At 41.8% G+C, this 15,729-nt stretch overlaps 1 protein-coding gene across 7 annotated transcripts in view; it reads left to right on the forward strand.

Moving 5' to 3' along the window:
• Positions 1–15,729, forward strand: part of DAB1 (DAB adaptor protein 1) — a 143,666-nt gene that overhangs the window by 101,130 nt on the left and 26,807 nt on the right. For 6 of the 7 annotated variants that reach the window (XM_063407000.1, XM_063406999.1, XM_063406998.1 and 3 more), the window contains 3 exons: positions 4,553–4,684; positions 5,275–5,394; positions 11,875–11,934. In XM_063407000.1, coding sequence (XP_063263070.1) covers positions 4,553–4,684; positions 5,275–5,394; positions 11,875–11,934 — 312 coding nt within the window. The remainder of the gene's footprint in view (positions 1–4,552; positions 4,685–5,274; positions 5,395–11,874; positions 11,935–15,729) is intronic. The other variant, XM_063406994.1, reaches the window with a different exon arrangement.

Raw genomic sequence — 15,729 nt, forward strand, 5'->3', positions numbered from 1 at the left:
ACTGAAGTGTTCATGACAGTAGGGAAGGGCTGTCAGATGGGAAATAAGATGTTTCTCAGTCCCCCTGTGCTGTGTCCAGTAGTAATTTGCAGGGAGTTTGAAGTGGTTGGCAGCTGTAGCTCTGAAATAACACTGAGCTGTCTCCTCTCTGGTATTTCACATGAAACTGAGAATTTTTGCAGTGGTTGTTTCATTTCCCCATCTGCTCATCCCCTGCCTTATCTCATGAGGCTGATGTCTTGCCACCCCATCTGCCATCCAAATACCAAGTTCCAGGAAACAGCACGAGAAAGTTTGTGATGCAAATGCAATTTATTGATGTGTTTTTCAGTTCACTCTGACATTTGAAACTGTTGACTTTTCCTCCAGATTGTGTGTACACAGTCCCACTGAAATGCACTTTTCTCTAGAGGGAGAGGAGGTGGAAGGGCTCACAACTGCTTGAGAGGTATCCGTGCACCTCAGTGGGTACCAGGGAAAAGTCTGTGTCAGGAGGAGGATTTTAGGTGTTTTTTAGCTGTCTGCATACAGGGAGTGCTGTCCATCTCTTAAAACTTTCAGAAGCTACAAAACTTGACTGGTCTGGGATTTGCATGTGCAGTAGAGAATTCAGATGTTTGATGCCATGGAATGGTTTGGGTTGGAAGGGTCCTTAAAGATCATCTGATTCCAACCCTGCTGCCATGGGCACCTCCAGGACTGTGGGATCTTTGGGATGGGGATGAGCAGCTCCACCCCACCTCTGCTAAGTGCACTTTAAGGGAACAGCAGAGAAGCCTTGCAGCACAAACACAGCAATTAAGGAAATGCTTGTGGCATATTGTTATCCCCACAATCTCTGAAAATATCAGCTAAAACAAATGGGAATTGTAAGGGAATGGCTGTGAGGAGCCTTGGACCAGGTGCTGCATGTTGAGCTCTGTTAAGGAGCACAGCAGCCTCCTGGGTGCAGTGAAGGAGAACCATCCGTGCCACCCAATGTTTTCCTGCAGCAGGGAAATAAAATTAATCACAGAGCCACTCACGTGTTTTGCAATTCACCCTTTTCACTGAGTGTTGCAGTAAGTAGTGGTCGATGTCCTGTCGCACTTTGGGCTTGCTGAGCTTCTTGCTAAGGCTTTACCATTCATTTTCCATGTTAAGTTCAATTTCTGTGATTTTTCTCCATGGTCTTCCTAAACAGACAGGGCCTGGTTTCCTTATGTGTTGCTGAGCAGTCCCAGTTAGGATACAGGGGACTCGCAGCATGGCTGAAACCATGGCCCGTGAAGTTATTTTATTAGCAGTCCATTAAGGACTTTGCAGTTTGGTGGGTAACTGAGGTGGTCAGGGAGCTTCTACAGGAAAAATGTTTTATTCCTTAGTACAGTGTGAACAGGCAGGAGTAGGCCTGGTCCATCTGTGTCCCACATCCCAGCATCCATACTGGAGCTCCCAGTTAATCCCACCTCTGTGAGGTTCCTGGAGGTGAGAGGCTGTGCAACCCAAATCCCTGTGAGACTTGTCCTGGTGGATGTAATTCTGTGTGGAACAAGCCTCCTGCTCTCAGTGGGGCAGCTTTTCCAGCAGGATTTGCAGCTTGCAGGATATTTTTTGTTGTTGTTGTGGCTCCTAACACTGTGCCCCAGGCTCCACTAAATAGACAACCTCATTAAAAGAGAAATAGCGATAGTAAAGCAGTGACTTTCTCATGCCATCTAACTCACATTTTTGACATGATTGCTGGACCCTCCAAGTACTTAATTGATTGACTTAATTGATTTAGTGGCACTGGAGGCTACAGCGTGGAAATAAAGGGGCAAGATGAGGATAAGGGGTGAAAAAATTTATGATAGGTGCCAAGCAGCCTGAGGGAAATTAGAAATGCTACAGATCTCAGAGGCAGCTAAATCAATTCAGTGTGATGTACAGGGAGTGACCTGGGGGAAGAGGAGAAGCAGGGGATGGAATGGAGAAAAGGAGAGGAAACAATGGCTAGTGAGACCAGAGTAAACTAAAGTGGAAGAGGAAAGGCAGCAGGCTTGGTGCAGATGGATATTTTGGACTTTTGACTTTAACACCAAGCAAAAACTTCTTAGTGTATGAATAAAATATAATAATGCCATTATGTTTAGCCTAAAAAAAGACCTCATTACAAGAATGTCTTGTTACCCAGTTTGAGACTTTATCTGTGCTTCCATTTTAAATCTCCAACATTTGCAACAGTGACTAAAGTCACAGGAGACCTAAAATAATTTGGAGGCTGTGGGTTTTGTTAACAACTGAAACATAAATGTTAAATTACTTTCTAATCTCTGCAATATGTAATTGACTGTGTTGAACCATAATACAAATTAAGTCTTCTCTATAATTTGTTCTGTCGTGCTGTAGTGCTCCAAAACAATTTGGGACCTCACTTAAGGATTGGTAAATGGTTTGTAGCAGCTCTCAGCACAGAGAGAGTAAAAGCTGCAGATAGTGTGTGATGGAATCCATCAGCATTGGCATACAGGGGTGTTAGAAACATCCCTGAGTTGAGAAATAATTCTTTTATTTGCTTGTGGCCACTAGAGACATGATTCTGATCTTGCATTTTACGGTGGTGAATCTCTCCTGACTGCAACAGGAGCCCCATTTCTGCTGTGCAGGGGCAAAAAGTCAGACCCTCAGTAAATAATGCTTAGAATGGAGCCTTGGAATTTGTAGAAAGGACACATGAGGTGAACTGGGGGCTGTGAAAACGCAGGTGTGTTTGTATCTATACTTGAGTACAGACGTGTGTGTGCAACACTGCATGTCACGTGTGTGTTGCAGCTCACTGTCCTCAAACCAAGTGAAAAGCTCTCTAAAAACTCCATCCAGTAAAATACATGAAAGGATAATTGCAGTCACCTTTACCTAATTTCTATTTCTATTGATGCAGTGTGTAAAATATCACAACCATTGAAAATGTAACGATTTTTGAACAGTGAATTTGGATCCCCAAATAAGTTGGAGCGTCTCCGTCTGCTCTCTTACCTTGTGGGTGATACTCTTCCATGGTAGAACAATCTTCACATTTAATTCCACGAGGAAGGCATCTGATCACAGTTTAATTTCAGTGCAAAACGCTGCCTGGCAATCAATAAAGCAATGTCAGAGAACTTTGATTTAATAGGAGCCAGAGATAACGTTCCCTGTCATATGCAGAATAGAGAGATGGGAACATTTCATTTCATCGTAACAGATAGCATGTAACTTGGTTTTCAAAAAAACCTAATAAATCAATATCCCTGTATTATCTAAGTGAGATCCCATCATTAATTTTAAACGCTCAACACCTCAGGAGAGTCTGAAGTGCACCTTCAGCTGAGCCACGCTCTGTCTGCAGTCACTGGCAGCACAGCTCTGCCACGAGCAAGCAGTCTTGATATGGGGACATTAAGAGCCATTTACTGTGAAATGAAAATGAAACATGTCCAGTCTTTTATTTTATATGGAGCCATCCATCTCTTGCAGGCTGCCTCTCCTTTCAGGTCCCACTCCCTGCCCTGCACACCCTCAGCCTTTTCCCTGCCACGCACAAACGTCCTCCCTTCTTCTGAATTTTAAAACTTCTACTTTTTTCTTTTAACTCTAAAAATAACTGGTTGTTTAGAGATTGCCTGGATACCATGCTGGTTTTCAAAATGTGCTTTTCTCAAAGCCAGCAGGGATCTGGACCTCCAAAGAATTCTCTGTGAGGCTTTGCCCGCTCTCAGAAATAGCATTATCCCTTGATGATACAAGAGCAGGTCAATATATCAGAAGGTAGAAATTGAAACTAATAGATTGTTTTAGATAAGCTTTCCAAGGACATTATTTTAAGTGGAAATACTTCTCTATTACTTTGATAATAAAATGCTGTTTAGTCCAAAGTGAGAAAGATTCTGTCACTACAAGGGATGCTTCTAAGAGCCTCAGATTCATGTCCTGACTCTGGGCAGAGTTCTGCTCACACAGTTAAAATTAAATCTTTTTATTATTACAATTCACCAAAGTGAGACTTTAAGTAAAATGTGAAGTTTTGCATTCAGCATTAATTTCCAGTTGAATAATTACATTTACATTCATTTTCTGAGGAAAATAAATGTTTGAAATCTCTCACACTGGCTGATGCTGATTTTTGTGGAGATCAGGCAGATCTGGGACTGATTCCTAGAGGTATTGGAGAGCTCTGCAGATCAGCCTGGCTGGGAGTCACCCTGTGTGAAGCTTTCTGCAGCCCCTGCTTATTTATGTGCCTAAAAATACTCATTCTGTGCCTGGGATGCTGTGGAGGTAGTAGATAGGTAATGCATTTTCTATTTAATTATATTTCACTTAAAAATAGCCAGAAAAATCTTCAGTGGAGGCTTTTAGTCAACCTATTAAAGCAAGTCAAGTTTGGGCAGATTTTGAGAAAAAAAGATGCTTAAAGAGTTCAGATATTAATTGGTTTTCATATCAGAATGTGTTGGGATCCAGATAAAGTGGTGAAGGAGAAATTAAACTGCTTTTTAATCAACCATTCTGATGGATATTCTCTACTGTTGTTTGCTTTTTTATTTTTCAGCTACTCCAGCATCACCACGCAGTTCATGAAATTTCCTACATCGCAAAGGATATCACAGACCACCGAGCGTTTGGATATGTGTGTGGAAAGGAGGGAAATCATAGATTTGTGGCAATAAAAACAGCCCAGGCAGTAAGTATCAAATCACTGTTGTTTTCTGCCATGTAACTCAGCTGAAAAGCTATTTGTAAGAAGCTGTTCTAGAGGTCTTGGGTTGTTTATGATTGTGCTGAACTGGTCACAAGTGTCTGTGTAGATCTTAAATAGCAAATTAATGGAACCAGCTTGGGCAAGAGGGAATGTGTCTCATTGTTCCCAGTTTTTTATGATGTGTTTTGTTATAATTAGTTATTGTTTGCCTTTCTAGCTAAGCCAGACTGGATGAAGATAAATTTGTTTGTGTTCCTATACTCACAGAAACCCACATTGTGTATAGTGTACTGTAATTTCACTGGATGAGAAACCACGAATATATATGCCTTTACATTTATCCATGTGCCTTTTATATTCATAATGCTTTTTATATTCATAACTATAATTATCATTAATTTCCAAGCACAGTTAGTTCAGTAGGAATTAACCCAGGCCTGGGTGCTGAGATAGAAATTAATTCTATATGAACTTTAATTGTGGAGGTGCTCTAGCTGCTCTGTCAGCAGGACGGGATAAGAGGTGTTTATTTTCTCCCACTGAAATTCTCCACCCTGTTTTTGCTTCCACAGGCTGAACCTGTAATCCTGGACTTGCGAGACCTGTTTCAGCTCATCTACGAACTGAAACAAAGGGAAGAAATGGAAAAAAAGGCACAAAAGGACAAACAGTGTGAGCAGGCTGTATACCAGGTACACCAATAACCTTAGACTACTGCCACGGAAAGTTTGGGTGTGGAGTTTCCCCCCAGGTTGCTCCAGAGAGGCTCTGAGCATCCTCAGCACACAGCAGTGGGTTTGAGCAGTGCTGGCTTCCAAAGGACCAGCGTGAGCCCAGCTGCATCCTGAGCCCAGACTAGCATTAAACTGAGCTCAAAGCTGTCACTGGGGTGTGGTGAACCTGGTCAGCAGCTGGAAATGAGCCCCTCATTTCCTGCTTAGTGTTTCTTCTAATTCAGAAGGAAAACTTTAATGAAGGGTCAGTGTTGTAAGTCAGGTTTTAAGTGTTGTAAGTCAGGTTTAAAGTGTTGTAAGCCAGGATTTAAGTGTCTCATACTTTAGGGGAGATTCAATATACTTCTGAATGTGTGTATTTGAACCAAGTCAAACAAGGTGGAGATTGTTAAACTCAGATGGAACTTGAATAAAGTTACTTTGTACCATAATGTGACCTTATCTGTATCCTAAAGAAGGAAAACTATAAACTTACCTGCCCGTTTTGCTTATTCCTTTGCTGTCCTTTAATTTCTGAATACAGTTCTTTTATCTCTGCTGTTTATGTTCTTTGCTTTTACTGCCTGTCCTCTTACTTTGCTGTAGACAATTTTGGAAGAAGATGTAGAAGATCCTGTATACCAGGTAATTTCTGAAGCTTGTATGGCCTTGGAGTTTCAGAAATGACTCGATAGATACATGTAATCCTCAAACACAGCCAAAACCTTGAACAAGATGTTTTGAAATTTACTGAGAGAGGTCTTGTGAGAAACCTTTAAAACCTCCACAGGAAGTAGCATATTTAGAGATTAAGCTGTAAGTAGTAGCACAATATGTCTGTGTAGAATGGAATATTTCAGTTGGAGTGTAGAAATATTAGATGAAATGTGTCATAAATACTACTTGAAATGTGGCTCATGTATCCAGATTTTAAGTTTCAAAATGAGATTTGTCATCATTTTTTAATACCAACTGCTAAATGAAAAAGGAGCTACTCTGAGAATTGGAGAAGGGGACATCTTGTTCTCACAGTAATAAGTTGACACTTCATTTTTGTTTTCTGTGGAGACAGAGTTTAATTCAGAGGGTGAATATGTGGAGAAAGGAAACCAACAGTAGCACTGATGTTGTAACACACTTCCTTGTTGGTGTTTGAGCCAGGATTTAATAATAGATCTGAAATTTTAAGTCTTGCTTCATCCAAGAAAAATGTCTGGGAGCAAAGATGATTATCAGAAATGTGTCAATATATTCATGTCCAATACCCTGCTGAGTGTGAAGAAGAAAAAGATGTAATTTCATTCTCGTGGTTTTGTGCTGAAACGAAATATGTGATAGTTTACTTTTTTTTTTCTGGGGATTTTGTGTTCTTCCACTTAGGCATATCAGTGGGAGTCACGTTGAAAGGAACCAATTCAGCCATTAGTGAATATTGAACAGTGCCTAAGGTGCAGCAAGAAAGATAATAAGAGTCAGGATGCCCGAAATTACTGTTCAGCTGTTATAATGTCAGGAGTTTTGTTCTGTACTCTTCACAATAAAGCAAAAACCTGAAAATGAAAAAGTGTTGTGACAGCCTTTTGCCATGTGGCCTGCTCCACGCACACCAGCCTGTTCTCCCAGCTTGGATTTAGCACTTTTATTCATAGATAATAAATATATGTGGAATTAATTGCCGTTATGTAAAAGAGGCAAAATTCTTGTTGCCTTCAGAAAATTAATATTGGGCCACAGGCAGTCTCCCTGGCGAGGAAGAATTAGGGAGTTGCTCTAATGATCATTAAGAGGAGATTTAGGCCTGTTCATTGCCGGTTTATGAAAAATGAAACAACCTTTCCTGGTGCTTCCCAACAAACCGGTTGTCCTGCTGCCAGCCTGTGCTTTGAAGTTGTTTCTTTAATGCCTGCCTTTGTTTTGACGTGGAATTCCAAACGGCCTTTTTCCCTTCTGTTTCATCTCTGACTGTCCCTCTCTGGCGCTGGTGCCATAGTACATTGTGTTTGAGGCTGGACACGAGCCCATCCGTGAGCCTGAAACGGAGGAAAACATTTATCAGGTATAGAACCTCTCCCCCCGCTGTTCCCAGCGTTTGATCAAAGTGCATTTCATACATAGCTCGCTTTTAGTTCTCATCCATCACCAAAAATGTCCTGGCATTTCATTCTGGTGACATTATCTGCCCAGTCGCGATGTGATTTTTCTGTTGTTTGTCGTATCAGCTCAAATTTATATTAACTTTGTCAGCTCGCAAACTTCTGAGTACACCATATGAGGTGATAAATGGAGATTGTCTCTTTTTTTCTGTTAATTTTTTGAAATTTTTTGCACCTATTCTGAGAAACGTGCTGAAGATGTTTTGTTGGCAGGCCACCCAAGCAATTCCTGGAAATTTCAGTGGTGCTGCACTTGTTTCTGTCTAACCAAGGAAATAACTGAGCAAAACCTCAGAGCTCTCAAGGGATATCCCCCCAGACCAGGGAAACTGTTTTCAGAGTGCATATGTTATGTTAAAACCCAAGCTCACATTCTTCACACTGACAAAAAACTGCATTGGAAGCAATATAAAATAATCTTTTGTCGTTCAGTTTATCCTCAAGGGATCACTACGAAGTTTATTAAAATATAATGTAATTCATTTTGTATCACATACTAGAGGCAAATCTGAGGACAGAAAATTGTGATTCGAGGAAATCCTTCAGTGTGGAGGGGAAGGAGTTTCAAGCAGTGATTAAGCATTTCATCCAGCTGGACTAGAGGTTGATCTGCTTATAGGAGAAGGTTGTAAGGTAGGCAGGAGCAAGGATAGAACAAAAAAGGAAAAAAGGAAAAAGCGTTAAGTAGTGAGAAAATGCAGGAAGGTAATAAAAAATGAGAGGCTAGTGCAGCTGTAAGCTAAAATAAAAAGGAGCTGAGTGGAAAAGGAAAATGCAAGTTAAACATTAGAAAATGACATCTTAGAGATGCCATCAGAGGGTCATTAATATGAGATTCATTTAATCTCTCCCTGCTGCTCCCCTGGCACCACGCAGACTCAAAAATGCAGCTTTTTGCATCCCCGGACCAAGACATGCAAAGCTCTCAAGGTGAGAGTCTGCCTAAGGCTGAACATTTTCAGTGTTGAAAGTTTGACTCTTCTCAGCAAACGTTAAAAAAATTGCTAGTCTAGTTGTCAAGTTTGTGCTAGAAACAAAAATCCCATGAGAGCTAGATTCAAGGAAAAAAACGGTGATTTTTGTTCATCAAAGTGTGGAGCTTTTAGTGACACTTCAAAGAATTACTGGTGGAAGGAAGGAAAGTGGGGCTGTTGTTCCCAGTGTTTGTAGGTCTTCCAGCAAACATTGATGGGTAGGGAAGAACTGTGTTCTGAGGAATGGCCCAGAGAACTGGAGCACTCCTTGGGCAGTTTTTTTCCATAAAATGGAAATGCAAGGTGATAAGCAGGTAGTGAGGCCTTGCCTCATCTCAGGGTGGTGCTGTTGCTGTCCTCTGAGTCACCAGAGAACTGCTCAAGGCTTCATTTGACAGCGCCTGGGTGTGATGAAGTGTTTCCTCCACAGTGGTCAGAGAAAACACCAGTGATTAATGTCCCATACCTCAAATATTCACAGTCTAGCCTTGTCCTCTGTGTTTGCTGCAGGCACTACCTGAGTGCAGCTGGACTGGGGAGTTAGGAGTCATTTTCTGGTCTCTCTGTAAGTGATGGGTGCTGAGGTGTCCCAGCTGCAGACTGGCCCATAGCCATGAGCATCCCAGCTCCCACGGGCTTCCTGAGCTCCTGCCTGCCTCAATCTGGGTCTCCACACCTCACATTTTACACTCAGATAGATCACTGACAAAATTGTTTCTCTTTTAAGATCTTGGTAATATCAGAACCATCAGGCTACTATTAAAAACAAAATCAGAAAATATCCTCTTTTGTATTTTTTTGGTGCTTTTGGTTGATTAGGTGGTTTTTCTTTTTTGGTTGTTTGGTTTTGTTTTGTTTTTCTTCCAGTTTGATGCATATTTGTGGCAGCTTCTCTCATTTACTGCGAAGCCTTCCCCATACCAGGCATTGCTAAACATGTATCTGCTCAATAACCTCACACAGCTTTGCTTCAGCCTCACCAAACCTTTCTGCTGGTGCTGCTCTGGCTTTTCATTTGCTGGCGTGCAAAAAATTCACCTCTCCCTTGGTGGAAGAGATTCCCACCCTGTGGGGAATTGCAGATGAGAGACACGTGCAGGAAGTGACAATTTCTATTTCTTCTTAGCATAATAGAGGTCACAACTTCCTTTTGAAGCATTCTTTCTCTGTCTGTCACCTTTCTTTGATACATTACCCCGAAGACTGTCTGTGTCTGCTCTTTTAATATTATCTATGTAAGTTGCTGTAATTTGTTAGGCAAGGACTCAATCACTGAGCACACACCAACCCTCAGATTGCTTAATTGCATCTCCTCTGCTGCTGCCTGGTGTTCTGGCGAGGTGGGGATGGGATTTTGGGAGGTGCTTTGGTGTTTGTGGTCTCTGTGGAGAGGCAAGTTCTGCTCCATGAGGAGCTGACAGTCTGAGATGAGGGGTTCTGAATCGTGGTGCTTTTACTGCTGCGAGATGCAAAGACATCCAGATGGTTCACAGCCTGTCACAGAGACAGGGCTGACAGCAGAAATAGGGCTGGTACCTCTTGCTGGTGCTGCTAATCAAAGGAAAACCAGCAATTCCTTGCAGCCCCCCCAGTGTAAGCAGAGATGCAAACAAATGTGGTGGTGCACAGCAAGAAAAGGCAGCAGGTCAGGCAGCTCCAGGCTGGGAGGGAGAAAAGGCTTTCAGGAAAATTCCTCTGTCTTCATAGGAGATGCAAGGAGCTCTTCTCTGAGTATAAATTGGAGTAGAAAAAAGGGGGATTGATAGAGAGGGAAATGCTCACTCCATAGTCAGCTCTGGATGTAGGTGCAATTTGGGATGACTTCACAGAAAGGTTGGAATGAGAAAGAGGAGAATGGCTGAAAGGAAAGCATTTCAGAGAAAACAGAAAAAAATGCACCCTAATGGAAGTTTAGAAACAGTTTATTTTTCTTATTTGCCCTCCTTTTGTGAAGACTCAGCTTCCTGAATTGACCATTCCTGTTCCTCTCACACTGTCACCTACAGCTCTCTCTCTTTCCAGACTGGTACTGCCATGGCACTGAATTTTTACCGGTTTCACATATTTGATGTGACACTGGCTTTAGTGAAAGTGGCCAGGGAAAAGCAGAGATAGGAATAGAAGAGATCTTCCACAAAGTTCATTCCATTTCTTTGAGAGTTCTTGAAAAACTTCTTCAAGTTAAAGACACGCAGGTTCTTGTGAAGGCTGTGATGGGGTGAGAGAACAGTAGGGACAACAATAGAGAGGTTTTTATACAGAATATTATACAGAATAAGAAATGATAGCACATCTCAATGAATAAGTAACATTTCTTCAGCTTCCCCTAGACCAGTTTAATATCAGAACCTTAAGTTACTTGTTGTCTTAGAGAACAAAAAATTATAATTTTATCATATTTGCAATATCATCTCAATGACCTGTGAGGTTTCCTTGTTGTCTGAAATGTAACTTCTGTACTCCAAATGCCTTGTTTGGTGGAAAAGCACCACTGATTAGAGCAGGTTACTGTTCTTTTTGCTTTTGTCATTTACAATGGACACTCAGTGCTTCTAGGGAAGAAAGGAAATATAATCACAAATTATGAATATGCAAACCAGTGGTCCTTGGGCAAGCACAGCCCAGTACTACAAAGCACCTGAGTCTGCATGAGCAGTTTATAAATCCCCTGGGTATAAATCATGACTGGTGGCTCAACGAAAGGCTCACACAAAGTTTAAGTGCATTGTCCCCTGCCCATCTCTCCTGTGTCAGCTTCAAGAGGCCTTAATTCCTTAGGAAAATTGCAGCAGTATAACCAAATATTTCATAGAGCAGCCACAAGGCCCCATCACTGCAGTATTAGGACTCTTTTTAGGTGATTAAATGAATTGTGAAGAAGAAATCTGACACAAGGTAAAAGCATCTCTTACCCTCACTTTGGTAACTCTGCTCTGTCTCTTCATCTGGGGAGATGATGAACTCACCTGACCATAACTTTCATTGCACATCTCTAACCCCAAGATAAAAGGAAAAAACAACCATTTAAGTAGGAAGGAGCTCCAGGTACACCTGGACTTCATGCAACCAAAATTGTGTGAGAATGGAAATCTCCTTTCTGAACCCTGCTGGGCTGTAAGAATTCAGATAGGTATTTTATTTCTTCAGTATTTTCTCCATTAATGGTCCTACTTGGATAACAAGGGAACCATCCTCGATTTCATTAATATTACAAATTAGTATTAAATAAATTACTCATTTATGTACACCCTGTGCATAAATACCAGTTGCTCTTTTCAGTTTTCCATCCAAGCTGCTTTTGTAGTGACCTCAGTTTTCCTTTGCTGTTGCAGGTTCCTACCAGCCAAAAGAAGGAAGGTGTTTATGATGTGCCAAAAAGTCAACCTGTAAGTGTAAGTATCTTCCCTATTTATCTACAGTAAAAGAAGTGTGCTTTTCAGCTCCTGTGACTTTTATTACTGTCTGTAACATTTGATACATTCCTGGTGGTGTGACTTTTGTCAGTGATATGTTATGGGTTGGTTGGGATTGTGGTGTCACTTACATCCATCTCACTCATTGCTTGAATCTCCTTTGTGTTTTTCTAACTCATTTTTAGGCAAGTTACCATTTGTAAATGTGTTATTTGTGGTTTGGAGTCGACAGTAAGCCTTCTGCCTGTACCCAAATGTGTATTATTTCTGTAGTGCTCTAAGTATACAAGAAAATAAGCACAATTCAGCTGATTTTTTTCTGTCCTGTTCCTTGCATGGGCAGGAAAATATTAAAAAATAGGAATAATATGCTGTTTTAGCCAAAAGCACCATTCCTGTTCTCAGTATTGGCATTTTTAAAAGGTAAAGCATTTATTCCCAAAATATGTAAGGAATGGTAACAAGTGACTGAGAGAAGTGACAGATGCTTTAGAACAAGGTGTGCCTTTGCTGCAGGGTGGGTTATGCTGTTCAATATAAATTTGTCCTATAAATGCCTCAAGGAATTGTTGGACTGCTTTGGTTACACAAAAAATTAGTATTTCTAAGGATCTGTGTGAGAGGGGAGAAAAACCAAGGGAAAGGTCAGGAATTTCAGTGTAGTGTAAGCATGGGGAAGGTGTCTGTGTTCAAGAGAAGGAGACTTTTTTACACCACAAGGATGGGGTGACTTGCACAGCTTAGGCCAGCCAAGATGTGGAATAAAAACAGAAAAATGCTGTGGAGGGGCTGGATGGGGACCTGGGCTGTGACACTTCTGGGCTTTGCACAAATAAACAAACAGACCCTGCCAGAAATATTTCGTGATGAGCCAGCAGGAGCAGGGAGGCATCTTTATGTTGCCTGCAAAAATGTGGTGAAATAACTCTAATCTCACTGATTGAGGTATTTTTGGGCATGGAGTAGCTGTTGATTTTTCACTTACTTTTCGTGTAGTTTTTCATGTGGTTCAGTGTTACAATTTTTCTGCTGTGCTTCTCCTGTGGCTCCTTTATTATCCCTTCAGTGATGCTTCAATTTCATTCGGGGTACAGGGTGTAATTTAGGTTGTTGCAGTGTGACTGGGTGTGCAGTGCTTGCAATCGTGTCTGCAAACACTCTGATACTGCTCTGTCCTGTAAACAGAAAATGTGAGATATAGGACTCATGGAACCTACTCTGTAATCACCAAATACATTTATTCTGCCATCTCCATGGAGCTGGTTCCACCTTATCTTTTTTTTTTTGCTAGTCCATGGTTAAATTTAAAAGGATTAAAACTTTTTCTCTAATCAACCTCTGTACATTAATTAATGAGGAAAAGGAGAAGAGGAAGAAAGACATAGCTGAGATCCCATTTCACCTCTTTATATTAGTATGTATTAAAAGAAAAAAAAAAAGAGCAATAGCTCTTAAAATTAGCAATTTAATATTCCACTGCCCATCTGATTTATTGCTCACCCTTCCACATGTGAGACTCTCTGTCATTGAGACACTTGCCATAATTTTGTTTTCAATTTATAGCTGTCATTATTATATAAACCCCTAAAATTCAATCTGAGGGCAAATAATAAAGCTCGTGTACCTGGTTTAAACATGTAAGGACACTTCCTTTATTGGGAGGTCTTGCTTTCAGTAATTTCATAATGGGAGAATAAAGTGTGAAACTTTGTGGCTCCTGATAGGTTTCAGGAGTCTGAATTCTCTCTGCTGATGTTACATTCACTTTTAATAACAATGCAGAAAGTTTTGGTTGAATTCAGGCTGAATTGTCCACCGTCCCTGGACAGAGATGGAGTTTCCATCCTGGGATTGTTTTCCTCTGGTGTGTTCCCAGGCAGGTTTGGTCTCTGAACAGAAAAGTGAGGGATATTGGCGTGGTCATCCAGGTGCTCTCCAGCCTTGTCTCTCTGTAGCCAGCGGAGAGAATTGGCCACTTCTCAGGTTGGATTGGCCTTGGAACAACCTGCCCCAGTGGGAGAATTCCCTGCCCATGGCAGGGGGTTAGAATGAAATGATCTTTAAGGCCCTTTCCAACCCAAACCATCTGGTGATTCTCTGGTTCTGTGAAATTCCTCCCGTCTGCACGACGTGTCCCTCTCAGATGGAAACAAATGTACATCTGCACGTGGTTCTTCTGTGGCTGCAGATGAATTTTAAATGATCTGCAGGCATGATGGCTTCTAAAAGTTGGGCTTAGGTGGGCTGAGATCCACCTCAGTGTAAATGCCTGAGGGCAGAATCCCCATTCCAGAGGCTGCTTTGAAACTGGGCAGTGTAATTCACAGTGATTTTCAGTAAGATACAGCTTCCTAAGGCACCATTTGGGCAAATATTTCTCCATGGATAAGGGATCCCACTGAGGCTGAAGGTGTGAAGCATCTCCCTGGTGGTGCCACGGAGGAACAGGAGAGTTCAAAATTGTGTATTCATGTACTTAACAATGCTGTGCCATTGTGTGAGGCCGTTTGCCAGCGGGTGTCAAAGTGCTTTACAGCCTGGCTCCTCATGATCTCTGATATCAAATAATGTAAATACGGAGCAAATGAGGCGGAAAGGAATGAGCCTGGCATCCCAGGATCGGGGGACAGACCCACTGAACTCAATTATCAGCACTGGCTGCTTGCCAAGTCACTTCTCTGACATTGGGATGAGAAGATTGCTTACTCAACGTAATTCTTGTATTTCCCCGTCTCTCTGCTGCATCTCTTCCCAGCAAATCCTGCTCTCCTTGGTTTTCTTCTGCTGGGTGTGCAGCTGAGCTCCAGACACACTTTTACTGGAATTCTTTCCCAGTACCTCTCCCTTCCTCTGTATTAACTCACACTTCTTGAATTCATTCTTATTTTCCCTCTGTTCTGTCCTTAGACCAATTCTCCTACTCCCCATTCACTGAGAGTAGACATCAAGACGAAGAAAGCAGGCTTACCCTAAAATCTTCTGTTAACTGGTGCATGCTCCATTTAGAAAGTCTAGTTCTGTGTGTGAAATTAACTGTTCTTAAAAAAAGGAAATGGTTAATGAGCTCTTTTTTGTCATAATCTTGCTTCATCTCCCCATTAAACATCCACGTCAAGTTCTACCTGTCACGGTGTTTTTAGTAATAAGAGCCAGACTGTAAATACCTTTCACAGAGACTGTCAGTCACATCACAATAAAACCTTCTCTCCTCATCAAAATGTCTAAACTATCTGCTTAACAATTTCATGAAGGCTTTCAAACAACTCATCTCGCTGCTGTAGAAAGATCCAAGACACAGTGCAGGAGGCATTTGCTGGTGCCAGCTACGTGGGGAATATCAAACCAGGCTGGAACAGACAGGGAGAAATTCCACTGTTTTAGGACATGGTGTGGCAGGAGCAGATGAAGCTGGACCTGAGCACACTCCAGATCTGCCTGGTGGTTCTGGTGTGGCTTTGGGAGAGCTCAGCTTTGATGCTGGCTGGGATTGCAGTGCCATTCCCACCTCTGGCTTCTCCCAAGTTTTCATCAGTGGCTTTGCAGAAACAACTTGCAGGCTGGTGGTGTTGACTTCAGCCTCCACAGTCCAGGATCAAATTCTCAGGCATGAGGAGAAGGGGAGTGCACAGTCCTTGTCTTTGGCCATCTGTGCCGGGAAAACTGTCCAGTTTTATTTACATTTGCTGAAAGAGACACCTGTGTTCAAATGTCCTGTCTTAGTCACACTCAATTAAACCCCATGTGTGAGGTTTAATAGTGCAGTGTGGGGCGTGC

Source organism: Prinia subflava, chromosome 10 (assembly GCF_021018805.1).
Source record: "Prinia subflava isolate CZ2003 ecotype Zambia chromosome 10, Cam_Psub_1.2, whole genome shotgun sequence".
NCBI classification, from domain to species: Eukaryota; Metazoa; Chordata; class Aves; order Passeriformes; family Cisticolidae; genus Prinia; species Prinia subflava.